Below are 17,328 nucleotides of genomic sequence, written 5' to 3'. Positions count from 1 at the left end.
CTCTGGATTCTCTGGGCAAAAGCACCTTATGAAAAGAGTGTCAAGGTGGGGGGGGGGAATCTTATTTCTACGGGGATTATGTTCCATAGGGAGGGAGCCACCCCTTCTTGGTCCCAGTAAATGTATCTCCTTAGGAGAGAGGACCCGCCACATTCCTTGCTTCCCCTCCCTGGTAGGTTGGGTAGATATAGCCAGGAGAAGACGGTTGTTATCGTTATTGCTATTCATCACACTATTAAAGTAGTATTTATTAAACTATTTTCATATAATAAATGCTTGGGAGTTGATGAACAGTCTGAAACTTTATGAAGGGATGGATGAACTGAAGAGTGTGGAGGCCCCTCGTCTATGCCAATTATGAGAAAAGCACAAGATTTAAAATCCACAGTTTTGATTGAAACTGTCACATATAATGCGTGTAAATACAGGGTTGCTGTTTCGCATTTTGCTTTGGGATCCAATGCCTAAATGAAACATCTCTCTGATAAAATGATTGCCTACTCTAATACCACCGACCTTCAGTATCCACTGTGGTAGATTTGAAAGAGCTCTCCCTTCGGAGGGGATCTTATAACAGTCCTACGTATCTGCTGCATTTTGCATCCTTCCTGTGAAATGCCTTGTTCTACATTTCATAATCTCATGTAATTATGTGGGTGGGATATATCTGCAAATGTAGGCTGAGTAGATCTCTTGCTACACAGAAGCTCTTACCCAGCAGCATTCCTATGGCAACTGAATATGTACTTTGGCTCCACTGTCTTCAAGTAAACAGGCCTTGCCAGGGTAAAATTTCTCCAGAATAGTTTCCTTATTTATCTGTTTTTCAGCATCCATTGGAGCATTGGATTCTTTATGTCCAATGTTAGATTAGACATTTGGGATTTGGAGGTTTTCTTGTGCACACAATTTTTTGTGTACAAGAGCCATGTTGCTCAGTGGTTAAAATGCAGTATTGCAAGCTAACTCTGCATTCTCACAGCAGGAGTTTGATCCTGACTGACTCAAGGTTGACTTAGCCTTCCATCGTTCTGAGGTCGGTAAAATGAGGACCCAGATTGTTAGGGGGCAATAGACTGACTCTATAAACTGATTAGAGAGGACTGTAAAGCATTATGGGTGGTATATAAGTCTTAAGTACTATTTTTTCTTCTTTTCCATTGGAGCGTTCCATCCAGTGTTGGATGTTTGTTTTTCTATTTAGTATTTTATTCTTGTTGATAAATGAAAATAAATATGTTTTTTAAAAAGTCTGTTATGATAAACATATTGAGTCAGTATTAGTCATATTAATTATCATCAGGAGTCCAGTTCTTTTGCTGTTTGCCTCTCTTGGATTTTTGGAAGATTTTTCTGCTTCTGTTTTTAACCCACTCACTTAACACTCTCCTCTCACTTCCTTGCATGCTTTATGTGATCTGGGAATATTACACACGCATATATTGATGTTTTTATGCTTTCCATAGCCCATCTGTGTTCAAGATCAATGTGTTTCCTCAAAATGCAGTGTCCTGTGGAACAATGGGAACTAATTGTGGCCTTTTCCTTTTTGATGATAACATTTTGTACTTCATTTTAAAAAATAAATCTCCAATTTTTTTTTCCTGGAAATTTTTGCTCATTAACAAAAAAAATAATGTAGTAGAACATTTACAGGAAGTTTACTTGGTTTTAAAAATTAGAAAAATCTTCATGACACCTGCATGAACCATACCTTGTGGTTTTTGTTAATGCCAAAAAACAAAATAGCAGCATCTCTAAATCCAATTTTGCTCAGTGGGGCTTTTTCTTTGGGAAGTACTTGTAGAATTAGAGGAAAAAGTTATACACCAGGGAGATTTGTGCAGAGCTGTGGAGTCGGGAGATAAATGTTCCGACTCCGACTCCGACTCCGACTCCTCAGTTTTTTGTACTTCCGACTCCGACTCCGACTCCGACTCCCCGACTCCGACTCCTCTGTATTAATATGCGAATGTATTTTATACATTCCTTGAAGGAAAGAAAGGCAACATACATGTCATTACCACAGGACTACTGGCTGGGAAGCCAACAGTCTACTGTATTGAACAGTTTAAGCAAAAGACAAACACAATGAAAACAACAAAGTTTTATTAATTTTTTTTATTAATTTAATTAATCAAGTTGCTGGATAGTAGCAGCAGGCATAAACATCAGGAACAGGAACTTTACCAGTTCAAAAATACAAACCACATTATTTGGTTGTTTTAGAACAAAAACAAAGCTTATCTATATGAACCAAAAACAAAATCTGTAAAACCTAGAAATGGTTTATATTAATCTTGAAATGTAGTTATAGGCTTAGCAAATGCAAATCAATTCAATGTAGAGTTCTAAGGAAGAGAATTGCCTCTGCCAGATCCTCTTTCATAGAGGCTCTTAAGTCAGACTTTATTATTTTTAGGGCTGAAAATAATCTTTCGACACTGACTTGGGTGGGTGGCATTGCAGTAACTATTGCTTAAAAGAACTCCATCCTCCTGTGGAGGTATTTCAGGTCGTAATCCCTTCATGCGAACTGCTACATCATAGAGGGCCTTTTTCCCAGTAGCAATCTGTTTACTGTTCAATAAAAGTCGGCTCATTGGGTCGACATAAATAGCCGCTAACAAGATTTCATTTTCCAGCAAAAGACTCTCTCTTTTCATCATTGGAGATGCAATGCCCTCAGCTATTAACCCTCCATTTTTGTTCAGGCGATATAACAGGCTCTTCCATTCCAAGAGGAATTTACCCGGGGTTAGATCATCACATTGCAACCTCTTGGTGACAGTGAAGGGGTGAGAAAGAAGGTTCTCCAGCTCTTTTGTTTGTGTCCACTGGCTTGCAGTTAATGCAAGATTTTCATTGTCCATTTCTTCTATGAAGTCTTTAAGTTCAAGCAAACGCTTCACCATTAAATAAGTGCTTCCCCAGCGAGTTGTTTGATCCAAAATGGCTCCTTTTCCTGCACGTCTTTTCAAAATTGCATCTGTTTTTGGGGCCCTGGCTGCAACAGTTACTTGCCGTAATTTGCCAATTAATGTAGCTGCATGGCGATCTTTTAATCCATCTCTTATGGCAAGTTGCAGTGTATGAACAGCACATCGCATATGATGAATAGTAGCAAGCTTCAATGCTTCTTCAACAAAGTTGTCTAAAAAAATGTCAGCATTCTCTTCAGTTTCTAAACTTTCTCTAATACTTGCAGAGCTGTCTTCCTCTAAGTCTAATATCTGTTTGATACCTTCTTCATCTGCCTTCATCTTCTCAATTGTGTTCAACATGTTAGAAGCGTTATCTGTCACAACACATAAAATCTGTTCCTTTTTAATTTCAAAATCTTCTAGAACACCCTCCACTAACTTCTGAAGGTAATCACTGGTGTGATGTGCCTGAGTGTCCTTTACTCCGAGGGTCCGTGTTATTGTTTTGTTATTTTCATCCACAAATCTAACATTAATAGCGAAATAATTGACTCTGTGACGTGTGCATGCATCCATTTTAAGGAAGACAAAACGTCCTTTCATAACTTTCTGTAGTTCTTCCTTTTTACATTTGGCCTCCTCAATTATAAGTTTCCTTATACTTTCTCTTTCCAGAGAAACACCAAGTTTTTTTGCCATTTCTCCATTTAGGCCTAAAAAGGCTGTCTGTGAAAAGAAGGATAGTGGTACACTATTCTTTACTACCATTTCAATAATGTGGTGTTTGAATTTTTCTGGTGTCATCCTTATGGTAACTTTGTCAGATATAAAGAATTTTCTTATTTGTGATTGTTCTCCAGTAGATTTCTGAACGTTTTTTGTCACAGAAGTAGATGCAATGTTTTCATTGCTATCTTTCTCATTCACGGCTTCTAACACTTTGGGATGAAAACGCTGTAAGTGTCTTTTCAAATTTGATGCTCTTGTAGGTGCATTTTTATCAGGCCCACTGAAACTGCTAATTTTTGCATCACATTGTTTTTCACCATCATCATCTTTTCTAATACATTGGCACACGTAATGTTTTCCATCACTTGATAATGCAAAGTGCTCATAAACAGTAGACTTTGTTGTGTTTGTTGTTAGCAGTCTTTTTGCCATTGTTTAGGATGCCTCTTTCCCTAAAATATAAAATATGTTATACTAACTGGCATATAATTAGATTTTTAAAATTTTGGGTACCTGGAGTCGGAGTCGGAGTCGGTGCATTGTTTGCCGACTCCGACTCCGACTCCAGGTACCCAAAATTTCCTCCGACTCCTCGACTCCGACTCCGACTCCGACTCCACAGCACTGGATTTGTGTATGAGAAGATTTTTAAAAAGTCTAAAAATATAAGGAAAAATACCGACCACTTGTCATCATTTTTGTGGCCTTTTTTCAGCTCTTCCCATGAAAATAGTGGTGTTGTGAGTGGCCAGAGGTATTTATTAAAATGGAGTGTGCCACTTGGGCATGTCGACGTCATAGAGTATGGAAGTAATGATGGCCAAGGTGAGAACTGCAGATTCCCTTTGCAGCCGTCCTCTGAGATCATGGTTACCAACGCCAAGCCAAGTAAGTCACAGCCGGTTATTATTTGTGAATGTACTTCTTTATTGTAGATGGGCATGAAATGCTTACAAAGATCTTTACATTAGTTTTTTTTTTAATCTTTATACAGGTAGTCCTTGACTTACAACAGTTCATTTAGTGACCGTTCAAAGTTATAATTGCACTGAAAAAAGTAACGAATGACCGTTTTTCACATGACCATTGCATCATCCCCATGGTCACCTGATCAGAACTCAGACACTAGGCACCTGACTCACATTTATGACAGTTGCAGTGTCCCGGGCTCATGTGATCACCTTTTGCAACCTTCTGACAAGCAAAGTCAATGGGGAAGCTAGATTCACTTAACAAACATGTTACTAACTTAACAGGTGCAGTGATTCAGTTAACCACTTAGGCAAGAAAGGTGATAAAATGGGGCAAGATTCACTTAACAAATGTCTCACTTAACAACAAAAATTTTGGGCTCAGTTGTGGTCGTATGTCGAGGACTACTTGCATTCAAAAAGCATCTGAATGATTTCTTATGAGACTGGCATATATTTTATTGCAGTACAGTTAGTCCTCAACTTATGACTACAATTGGGCCCAAAATTTCTGGGACACTTAAGTGAGTTTTGTCCCATTTTATGACCTTTCTTGCCAGAGTTGTTAAGTGAGTCACTACGGTTGTTAGGTTTGATAAGTGAATCTGGCTTCCCCATTCATTTTCCTTGTCATAAGCTTGCAATAGGTGATCACATGACCCTGAGACACTGCAACCATCATAAATACATGCCAGTTGCCAAGCATGTGAATTTTGATCACCTGAACATAGGGGATGCTGCAATGGTCATAGTTGTGAAAAACAATCATAAGTCACTTTTTTCAGCACTGTTGTTACTTCAAATGGTCACTAAACAAATGGTTGTAAGTCAAGGACTATCTGTAGTACATATTGTGCTGGGCATCTTGTTTAGTGATTTTTCTTTTTGTGTTTGAGCTTCATGGGCATTCATTCACACAAGCTTACAAATAGACCAGGTCTCTTAAGCTTCTGCTTTCAGTAGCTGTTGTATATTAATCAGGATTATCCAGTGGAATTTGCAGAATTTCCCATATTGAAATGGATCCACTTAATCTGCACCCTTTGTATCTCCAAACCTATGTGACAGTTTCCCAATTTTTAATTTTTTAAACATTAAATCTATAAATAAGACAGATAGGGGAAGATCTTCTCGTACTCTTGTTTCCCACAATAAAAAGAAAATTCTACTTTTGTTACAAAATTGGTTTTACTGTATAGCTGAAGGATGATCCATTTTGATTCTTGTTAGAAAGCTGCAAGAATCAAAAACCAACAATGCAAGAAGCTCTTTAGTCTGGGTTGATTTTTGGTAAAGGGTTAGTGAAATAATTCTTCGTTGAAGTATTAAGCTTAATTTGGTACTTACATTAATGTTTCAGCAGGTGGCAGCACTTGGTTTTTAGCTAGCTTATACTCAGAAGCTAATCAGGGTTGCTGCCAGTTAGTGCTTAGATGGGAAATTTCCAGGATTGTAAATTACACTAAAAAATAAATAATCTCAGAAGAAGCCAGTAGCTAACCATTTCTGTAGTGCTGGCAAGAAAACTACATGCCAGTAGTATCTTTCAACAATGGATCTCAAGTTGAAGGAGAATTTTTTTTTTGCATTGCATACAGTGGTACTCCCGAAGTAGCGTAAATAATATAAAAAGCATGCAAAGTTTTTTTTAAAGACTCCCCCCCCCCCGAAACAATATAGTACCGTCTGTCTTTTCCATTTCAGTCTAGAATTGAGGACTGCATTGTTTATTCCAGCTTTTCCATCCTGGTGGTCTTTGGATACTAAGACTATAAAAATCGTAACCAAATTTGCTAAGAATGGTTAAATTGTACTACTAACACAACTAGAAGGCACTATTTTCTATAAACGTATTGTTCACATTCTTGTTCATTATCTCTTCTTTGTGTAGCTTTTTTTAAAAAAAAATTCACAGTGGTGACAAGAATAGGTGCTTTTTAGACACAAAATAGAATTGTGGACCAGAGAGAGGAGAGAGAGAAAGCACACAATGGTTAAATAAAGACAAGATAAAGATAAAAAAATAAAAACCTTGTCTAATCAGTATCCAAATTTAATGAAACATACTATACAATTTAGCTATTGTTGAAATTATGCAACTGTGTGGGTTGCAGTTTTATGTGCAAAACTGCACATTATGTGACATATTGTATTATGTGACATATTATGTGACATTACAATGAAGGAAAAGATACGAAATCTGCCTTAGCACCAATACCATTTGCTAATAACTTTATGATGCTATTTGGACTACCTTAGAGGTATGTTTCTTTGCAAAGCCATTTGAAAGAGGAACGCTAAATTCTTTAGAACCTATCAAGGTGAACTATTGGAGCAATGTTTCTCAAACTTTTAAGATGTGTGGAATTCAACTCACAGAATGACTCAGCCAGGGTCATTGCTTTCCCTTGACCGAATGAAATCATTACGAATGAAATGAAAAAAAAAAAAACTCATTTCAAAAAGCAGAAGAGGAAGTTCTAGGTGCTGAAGCAACAGCAAGTTAACCACACAGAAGGCAATTGGCATGCAACCCACATGACTCAGAAATTCTGACCTGCAACAATAACAGTCAGAAGAAATCCCATGAGCACTTGATACTTGAATGAGTTTTCGTTGTTAAGTGCACACAGTAACTGGGTTTACACATTGCACTAAGCCTGGATATGACTTGTTTATAAATGATGGGTTCTAGCTTATTACATTGAGTTAAAGCCAATTTTGATCTATGCTCATTGTTAAGCAAATAGCTTATTGTGAGGTATGAACCAAATCAGTAAGTATTTAGCTTTTTATATGCCATTTGCAAACTCTTTAATTTCTTGGAGAAATTAAAAGACAGCTAGCTGCTCTGTTCTACTTTTATAGAGATGATTAGATTTTCTAAGAAATGTGAAGGGTTATGAAGAGAAAAAAAGTGTGTATAATGGCATGTGCCTGCTCTTTATTTCACAACATATGTTAAATTCCATGGTGCCAGGATACCTTAAAACTGTCCTGCTGAATTAAATTGAAATCTAACAATATTAATCTACTGATAAACAATAAAGAGCCAAGGTGGCGCAACGGTTAGAGTGCAGTACTGCAGGCTACTTCAGCTGACTGCTAGCTGCAGTTCAGCGGTTCAAATCTCACCAGGCTGAAGGTTGACTCAACCTTCCATCCTTTCGAGGTGGATAAAATGACCCAGATTGTTGGGGGCAATATGCTGACTCCGTAAACCATTTAGAGAGGGCTGTAAACCACTATGAAGCGATATATAAATCTAAGTGTTGCTATAAACAAAAGATATTACTGTGACAATATTGGCTTGATCTCTATAAAAGAACATTGAAAGGCAGTACCAGTCCTGCATAATAGATATTTTGCAATGTGGAGGAATGCAGACAAAGCAAGCTTGCTTGAATCATTAAAGCAGCTACATCTTTATCCTGGCTCATGTGGTTGCTTTTTGGGCTGCTTGTGACTGTCTTTGTTCAGGGAAGCAAAATGGCTGTGCATGAACAAACATATGGAGATAGTTGAAAGCTGCAGAAGGCTTGCAAAAGACGTGGCTGCCTTAATGTTTCTCATGTGTTGCAAAGCACCTCTTTTGAAACATTACATAGTCCCAATTCGTGCTACTCTAACTAATGGGAACGGGATTTATATCCTTATATCCTCTTTCTTTAATATGAAAAATCAGGTTTTAATTTTAATGCTTTCATTTCCTCTTATTTTATTTTTTTCTGCCTCTCTGTGATTTTTTTTTTAGGGAAATAATATAAACATTATGTTTGCCGCATCTTCAAACTCACTGCTTCCAAGGATACTTGTTTTGATATGCTGTAGATGTTGTGGTAAAGTTTTAATTTAGCTTGGCTTTTCATTGTACATGTGTTGGTTTGAGTACATAAGAATGTAAAAGAACTGAACTGGCTCAAACCAAAGGCCTAGCTAGTTTATCTTTATTTTAATAGTGTCCAGATACTTATGAGAAACCAGTAACACAACTTTAATACAATAAGACCCTTCTGCTTTTATTTTCTAGCAACTGTATTTTTATTTATTTTTTATTATTCATTCATTTATTTATTTATTTTTGTCAAGTACATATTAGGTAATATATATAAATATAAGCATGAATTGAATACATAAAATAGATACAAATAGAGGAAACATTAGGACAGGAATGGTAGGCATGCTGGTGCTCTTATGGACGCCCCTTACAAACCTCTTAGGAATGGGGTGAGGTCAACAGTAGACAGTCTTAGTGTCAGGTTCTGGCTCGCTCCAGTAAAGAAAACAATTCAACAGGCTTGCTGTGATGAGTCTTTATATAGCGATCCGGCACGCTCCGACAAACACCCGTGAAGATGAAAACATTGTCAGCTCTGTTTAATTTCCTTGATGAGGGTGTGACATTGTCCAGATGAGGGTTGTATCAGTCGGATCTGATGCTGGCTGAGTCATAATTTTTGACCACTCCCCTTGCTCCGCCCCTTTCATGCTCAGTTTAGACTCAGTCGGCCTGAGAGAAACATCTCCTACAGATCTGGCTATACAGCCCAGGTCTGTTCAATATCACAGAATTGTAAGTCCTTTTGACCACCTTTTATTTTCTCTAGTTTAAAATTGTTACTTCCCCTTTAAATTTTTTTCCCCCCTTCTATTGTAGCCTGCCGGTTTTGCCTTGCTAGAGCGTCCTAAGCTGCAGGCTTTGCTTCGCTCCTGGCGGCGGCCATTTTGAAAGCCCCATTTTAAAAGGGAACTTTTTTCCTTTTTCTTTTTCCTGTCTTTTTTGGGGGGGATTTTTTTGATCTATCCCACCAACGATTGTTTAAGGGGCCCTAGACCACAATACCACCAACAATAATAGCGATTCCCTAATTTTAAGGGAAATCGCCAAATCGGGCCGCCGCCCACGCTACAGCGATCCCAAAACCGCTGATCAGCTGTAGAGCGGTTAATTGAAGCGCCGCGGCAATTTTAAAAGGAAAATTTTTGCCGCTTTGCCACCAACGAGTCTGCAAGTTTGGGGGGGGGGGCAGCAAGCTTCTTCTTGCCTCCCCCTGTGGCATTTCCAGCCAGTATTTTTCTCATCGTGGCTGTGGGGGCGCTGAGGAGGTCCGTTTCTAGGCTTGCCTAGACAGATACCTCCGGAGCAGAGTTTCCTCCTGCTCACGTGTGACCTGGCAGCCATCGTGCTTAACGCCAGAGTCGTTGCCATCTCAAATTTCAACCACGTGGCGAAACTGAAACCAAAAGCTATTTCTCCAGTCGACATCGTGGTCGCAGTGAGTATACTAAAGATGGCAGATCGCTCTTCCCATGGGGAGGAAAATACTATGTACACTGGGAAGAAATCAACTTCCAAACGTAAGCACCTTTCTAAACCTGAGGAGAAGGATTTAACAAAGAGGCATAAATCTCTAGAAAAGCAAGTTAGTGAGGTGCCTGCAACTGAGCCTGGTAAGGGGACCCCCCCCCCATCTACCCCCCCTCCTCCCATTTCAACTGTTAGCCAGGCCTGGTCTTCGGAGGGAGAGGGTAATGTTCTTCAACAAGACCAAAGCAATTTGCAAAACCCCTTTGCAAGTCAATTAATGACCCCTGCAACTCCTGTATTTGGTGGCCATGCAGCTGCAGCTGCTTCAACAGGTGAATCCTCTATGCCTGTGCTAACCCCCGAAGATCCTTTAAAAAATGTGCCAGAAGGATTGAGAATTCTGATTGAACAGGCCATTGCTTCTAGAATGGCAGCCAATATTCATGGTCACCACTCTGGCTCTGCTATTTCAGAGCGATCTGCCCGTATTAGAATTTCTCCTGCAGTCAGTCTTACTGGCTCTCATTCTCCTGCAGCCTCCAGAGTTAGTGAAGCCTTTGTGTTTGAGGAAGAGAGACATTCTGACCTATCAGATGATGAGGGGATAATCCAAGATCAACCTGCCTTTACAGGATTATTTCCCCCCAATAAATTCAAGTCTTTATTGCATAAGGCTCGCTTAACAGCCGCCTTAAAGGAAGATGAATACTTTCAAGAGATGCAGGAGGCTCAAAAGGGTGGACTACAGGGACCTTTTTCTGAGCCCCCCCCTGAACTTTGTTATGTACCAACTCCACAACTGTTCATAGATGTGGTAAAGAAACAGTGGGCTGGGCCTGCAACCATGGCATCTGCACATGGTTCAGATAAGAAATATTATGCTGTTGCTCCAAAGTTTGCTCAACTCTTGCAAGTTCCACCTGTAGACAGTCCTGTAGCGGCCCTTTCCTCTTCTTCTTCATACGTAACTGGGGATACTTCTGAAGGTCTAAGGCCAGAAGACAAAAAGTTAGAATTTCTGTTTAAAAAGAACCATCAGGCCTCGGCATGGGCAATTCAATCAGCTTCATCAGCCTCATTTTTTAATAGAACTACCATCCTTTGGCTTCAACAGTTACAGGCAAGGGTACCCCCCAGTGAGGTTCGCCTTCATCAGGATATTAATAAAATCATTGCTGCCACTCAATTTTCGGCTGATGCAACCTTGAATTCAGCCAAATTTGCATCCAGAGCCTTAGCCTCTACAGTTTCAGCCCGCAGGATGCTCTGGCTTCGCCAATGGCCTGCTGACCTTAAGGCCAAATGGCGCTTGGCTGCAGCTCCATATTCTGCAAACAAACTATTTGGGGAATCACTTGACCCTCTTCTTGTAGAGACACGGGACAAGCGAAAAATTTTGCCCTCAACATACAAACGGGCTGAAGGAAGACCCTCTCCATATTACAGAAGGCCTTCCTTTCGTTCCTACCCCCAGGGAGGCCCCTCCAGGCAGGAATATCTTCAGGGATCCTATCGATCCTCGGACCGTCAATATTTTCGGGACAGGAGCAGACAATTCCAGCCCAAACGGTCCTTTCGGGGTTCTGGTTTCCGCCAGTCCCGCAGTCGTAAGTTACTCACTACCAAATCCTCCAGTAGGGGGTCGCCTGTCCCTCTTTGCGGACAGGTGGGAAAGGTCATCTTCAGACCTTTGGGTTCTTTCAGTTGTGAAATTCGGCCTCCCCCTGGAATTTCTCTCCAGGCCTCCAACCCGCTTTCTTCAATGTCCAACTTCCAAAAGCGAATCCAGACGTCAATTAATGAACCAAGCAGTTCAGCACCTACTACAGATTCACGCCATAGAGGAGGTCCCCCACGATCAATGGAAACAGGGGTATTATTCCATCCTGTTCGTAGTTCCAAAGCGGTCAGGGGGGTGGAGAGCCATTCTGGACTTAAAAAATCTCAACTCATACATAGTGTATCGCAGATTCAAAATGTGTTCACTAACCTCTATTCAAGGGATTCGTCCCAACGATTTTCTAGTTTCCATAGACCTCATGGAGGCTTATCTTCACATTCCCATCCTGCCAAAGCATCGACAGTATCTCCGATTCAGCTATGCAGGAAAGCATTTTCAATACCGGGCTCTTCCCTTCGGACTGGCATCTGCACCAAGGGTCTTCACAAAGGTCCTGGCGGTGGTGGCGGCTCACCTGAGACAACAACCGGTAAGAATCCAGGCTTACCTGGACGATATTCTGATTCAGGCTCACTCTCAAGAGCAAGCCTTACACGACCTACACCTCACGATTCAAACCCTGAACGACCATGGGTTCTTGGTCAACTACAAAAAAAGTCAGTTAGTGCCAGTCACCAGGATCACACATCTTGGCGCCATCATAGACGCAGCCCAGGGGACCGTCTACCTAACCTTGGAACGACGGTCAGACATCAGGGACCTAGTAGCTCTCATTCGCAGAACTCCATCAGTTCCATTGGCCACTCTATCCAAGCTCTTAGGCAAGATGGTCTCCTGCGTCCAGATCGTTCCATGGGCACACCTTCACGCTCGCCACTTGCAGTGGTTCCTGCTTCCTTTTCAAAAGAAACGCCAAGCTCACACCATGTCAACAGTCAAAGTTCCACTCTCAGTCAGGCGATCGCTAGGTTGGTGGACATCGCCTTCTCTCGACAAGGGGTGTCTCTTCATGAATCACGACCGACTTGTACTCACTACAGACGCCAGCCTTCACGGATGGGGGGCTCATCTTGCATCACACGTGGCTCAGGGCCGTTGGTCTGCATCAGACCTCGCCAACTCTATCAACTGGCTGGAGCTGAAGGCCATTCGTCTCGCTCTCACGCACTTTCACCGGTTCATGCAACACCGTCATGTTCTGGTGTTGACAGACAATATAGCGGCGAAGGCACATGTCAACCGTCAAGGGGGCACCCACTCAAAGCGCCTCATGGAGGAATCATTTCGCCTGGGCAAGTGGGCAGAACAACACCTCCTCTCCATCAGAGCGGACCACATTGCGGGGTCGGAAAACACACAGGCGGATTTCCTGAGCAGGACAGAGGTGGACAACAGCGAGTGGCAGATTCATCCCGACATATTTCATCAGATTTGCAACAGGTTCGGCATCCCAGCCATAGATCTCTTCGCCACACACCTGAACAATCAGCTTCCTCGCTTCTTCTCGAGGTTCCCAACGCCAGGGGCGGAAGGGGTCAACGCTCTCCGTCTCACCTGGCCGCCGGGTCTTCACTATGCCTTTCCACCGCTGCCTCTGATTCCGGCCCTGATTCGGAAGGTCATCGCCGACAGAGCAGAAATTATCCTCGTGGCTCCCCACTGGCCACGCCGTCCGTGGTTCGCAGACCTGGTCAGTCTCTCCACATTTCACCCTTGGAGAATTCCACCAGACGAGATTGTCCTGCGTCAGGGGAACCTTCTTCATCCGGACCCTCAGTGGCTCCAACTGACTGCATGGCGCTTGAAGGGGCCCGTCTAAGGCAGGACAATTATTCAGATAGGGTGATTCACATTGTTCAAGCCTGCAGACGTAAATCCACAGTCAGACTCTACAATATCTCCTGGCTCGCCTTCTATAGGTGGTGCCGCTCCCGGCAGATAGATCCTGTTTCAGCCTCACCTGCCCAGATCTTGGAGTTCCTCAGAGATGGGTTTGACCGTGGTCTGGCCCATAGTACCCTTCGGAGACATGTGGCGGCTCTGTCTACGGCTTTGTCCAGTCCATCCGGCCGACCACTCACTCAGCACCCTGTGATAAAAAAGTTCCTGCGAGGAGCCAGGCTCTTGCGGCCCTCCTCGATTCATAGATACCCTACTTGGGATTTGCCCAAGGTCCTTAACGCTTTAACTGAGACTCCCTTTGAACCCCTCCGCACGGTTCACCTTCGCTTTCTCACCCTTAAGGTGGTTTTCCTTATAGCCATAACTTCAGCCCGTCGCATTTCGGAGCTGGCAGCCCTCTCAGTTAGGGAGGATCTCTGTGTTTTCCGGCCGGACACAGTTATTTTGAGATTGGACCCTTCCTTTATTCCCAAGGTTAATTCCCCCTTTCACAGGGCCCAAGAGGTTATTTTGCCCAATTTCTGTCCCCGGCCCTCTCATGCCTTGGAACGAAGGTGGCATACCTTAGATGTACGGAGGGCCCTAAAGATTTATATCAAAAGGACTGCTCCCTTCAGGAAGTCAGAGGCTTTGTTTGTTTCCTTTTTGCCAGGCTCCCTAGGGCTCAAAGTCTCTTCTGCCACAATTGGTAGATGGATCAGGGCTTGCATCGCCTCGGCATATCAGGCCCAGGCGATTCCTGTTCCCAATAGCATTACTGCCCACTCCACTAGGAGTGCTGCTACCTCAGCAGCTTGGGCGACTCAGGCCTCCCTTGAGGAGGTATGTAGGGCAGCCACCTGGTCTACCCCCTCGCCATTTATTCGTCATTACAAGATAGATACCTTTGCTTCTGCTGAAGCGTCATTTGGCAGGAGGGTTTTGCAGCAGGTGCATCGTGCGAGGGTCTCTCCAGGCCCTTCGACATCCCGCCCTTGAGACAGCCAAATCTTTGGTATGTCCCTCATCTGGACAATGTCACACCCTCATCAAGGAAATTGGGCATTGGTCTTACCTTAAATGCCAGATTTCTTGAGTGGGGTGACATTGTCCAGCCCCTCCCTCTGTCTCAGTGCCTGTACAGTTTATTGTTCTTGTTCAGTAGTTTTTTTCCAGTTGTCCCGTTGGACCGATTTACTTCCTCCTGATAATGGTGGTTCCTGTTGGAGATACTTCTGGTGGCCTTCCTTCGTCAAAACTGAGCATGAAAGGGGCGGAGCAAGGGGAGTGGTCAAAAATTATGACTCAGCCAGCATCAGATCCGACTGATACAACCCTCATCTGGACAATGTCACCCCACTCAAGAAATCTGGCATTTAAGGTAAGACCAATGCCCATTCTGTGCTCCCCACCACTTTTTAAAGGTTCCCGCTTCCCTTCTCAGCTCCACCCCATGGCCCCGCCCTCCAGCCACCCCTGTTTGCAGCCTCCTCGTGTCAGCAAGCAATGGTGGTTTGCCATCTCCAATTTCCTGTGGCCTTGTCAGCAATGTCATTTTCATATTGCACCAAACGTCAGCTGGTCTCCTCCCAACAATGAATCGGCAGAAGAAATGGCTGCGTTCTGTTTCGTCATGGGTCTGTGGCATTTCACAGCCTAGCGAGATGGTATTGGGGTTTCAGGGATGATTCTGGTCTCATCTGTGGCTGGAATGCAGCAACTACATTGGCGTCGGGCTCTGGGTGGCTTTTCCTGTGGCTGGTTCTCTCTCCTCTCCCTGAATGGCAGCCCAGTGGGACAGAGCTGACACTTAGGTTAAAGTTTGGGGTGGGGGGGTTGGGATGAAACCACAGAGTCAGGTAGCGCATTCTTGGCATTGACCACTCTGTTGCTGAAGTTATATTTTCTGCAATTGAGTTTGGATCAGTTCATTTTAAGTTTGTATCTATTGTGTGCTCGTGTATTGTTGTGGTTGAAGCTGAAGTAGTCATTGTCAGGTAGGACATTGTAGCAGATAATTTTATGAGCCACGCTTAGGTCATACCGAAGGCATCGTAGTTCTAAGTTTTCTATGCCTAGAATTTCAAGTCTGGTGGCATAAGGTATTTTGTTGTGAGCAGAGAAGTAGAGGACTCTTCTTGTGAAATAATTCTGGACACGTTTAATTGTATTAATGTCCGATATGCAGTGTGGGTTCCGGACAGATGAGCTGTATTCAAGAATTGGTCTAGCAAATGTTTTGTATGCTCTGGTTAATAGTGTAATATTACCAGAGAAGAAGCTACACAAGATTCGGGTTACAACTCTTAATGCCTTTTTGGCAATGTTGTTACAGTGGGCTTTGGCACTAAGATCATTCGATCTAAGGTCCTTGACAGAGTGAGGGTCATCTACAAGGTGATGCCCACTCAGCTTGTATTTTGTGTTCTGATTCTTTTTGCCAACGTGTAAGACAGAACATTTGTTGATTGAGATTTGGAGTTGCCAATTGTTTGACCATTCCGACACAAAGTCAAGGTCTTTTTGAAGGGTAGCAGCATTGTCTGTAGTGTCAAATAGTTTTACATCATCGGTGAAGAGAATGCAGCTGCTTATAATATGATCGCAAAGATTGTTTATGTATAGTATGAAGAGTGTTGGTCCTAGAACGCTGCCTTGGGGGACGCTGCTATTAACAGGTGCAGGATTTGATCGGGCACTCCTATCAAATTAATTAAATTAAGAGACATATTGATGTTCCCATTTGGGAGAGGAAGTATACAGGTAGTCATTGACTTAGGATCATAATTGAAAAATTTAAGTGAGACAGTTGTTAAATGAGTTTTGCCCCATTTTACGACTTTTCTTGCTACAGTTGTTAAGTGAATCACGGCACTTGTTAAGTTAGTAACACAGCTGTTAAGTGAATCTGGCTTCCCCTTTGACTTTGCTTGTCAGAAGGTTGCAAAAAGTGATCACATGACATTGCACCGTCATAAATATGAGCCTGTTGCCAAGTGTCTGAATTTGATCATGTGACCATGGAGATGCTGCAATGGTCATAAGTGGGAAAAAGATTATAAGTCTCTTTTTTTCAGCGCTGCTGTAATTTCAAATGGTCACTAAACGAATAGTTGTAAATCAAGGACTACTTGTACAAAACTTGTACAGGTTTCTGAAAGGAGGTCATCTAGAGGAGGGAGTGAACTGTTTCCTGTTGTCCTGTAGGGTAGGACTCTTCAGAAAATAGATTTAGATTAGATATTACGGGAAAAAATATCATCAGGAAAAGCTCTCAAGCAGTGGAACAAGTTTCCTTATGAAATGGTTTCTTACCCCTCATTGTAGATTTTCAAACAGAGGCTGTATAGTCATCGGATATGCTTTAATAGATTTTGCATTAAGCAAAGGATCAGGCTAGGTGACTTCTGATGTACCTTTCCACTCCATGGTTTTATGTACTGTTTTAACATCACTAGTGCTACTTACGTCTGGGGAAACTGATTTAGATTGACTTTGCCAATTTTGGGGATTGCATGAGTTTTACATAATAGATTAATTGAGAAGATTAGTTAAAGATTATGCTTTTATATCTATTAGAACAATGTTTAATTCCCTAAATCACTGTATTTACCTCTATATAATTAAACATCAAATTTCAGTGTCACTTTAATTCCCATCATCATCATTTGTGAGCTTGTTTAGTACATAATCATGTTTCAGTCCAACTGAGAATGCAGTTTTTTTGTGATTCTGTTTTGTAAATTTAATTGGATTTATCATGCCAAGCAAACATCAGAATCTCCTCCGTTGTTCAGATTGTTCAATTACTAGGCCTGACAACCGGGAGTGGGT

General features: G+C 42.2%; 1 protein-coding gene across 2 annotated transcripts in view; it reads left to right on the top strand.

The window, feature by feature from the left end:
• Window positions 1-17,328, top strand: part of ARHGEF10 (Rho guanine nucleotide exchange factor 10) — a 116,636-nt gene that overhangs the window by 55,186 nt on the left and 44,122 nt on the right. For both annotated transcript variants that reach the window (XM_070932957.1, XM_070932956.1), the window contains exon 18: window positions 4,369-4,541. In XM_070932957.1, the coding sequence (XP_070789058.1) occupies window positions 4,369-4,541 (173 nt within the window). The remainder of the gene's footprint in view (window positions 1-4,368; window positions 4,542-17,328) is intronic.

Source organism: Pituophis catenifer, unplaced genomic scaffold (assembly GCF_029215685.1).
Source record: "Pituophis catenifer annectens isolate HBS135680 unplaced genomic scaffold, rPitCat1.0.hap2 SCAF_1, whole genome shotgun sequence".
NCBI classification, from domain to species: Eukaryota; Metazoa; Chordata; class Lepidosauria; order Squamata; family Colubridae; genus Pituophis; species Pituophis catenifer.
This window is presented reverse-complemented; position numbering and strand designations above follow the sequence as displayed.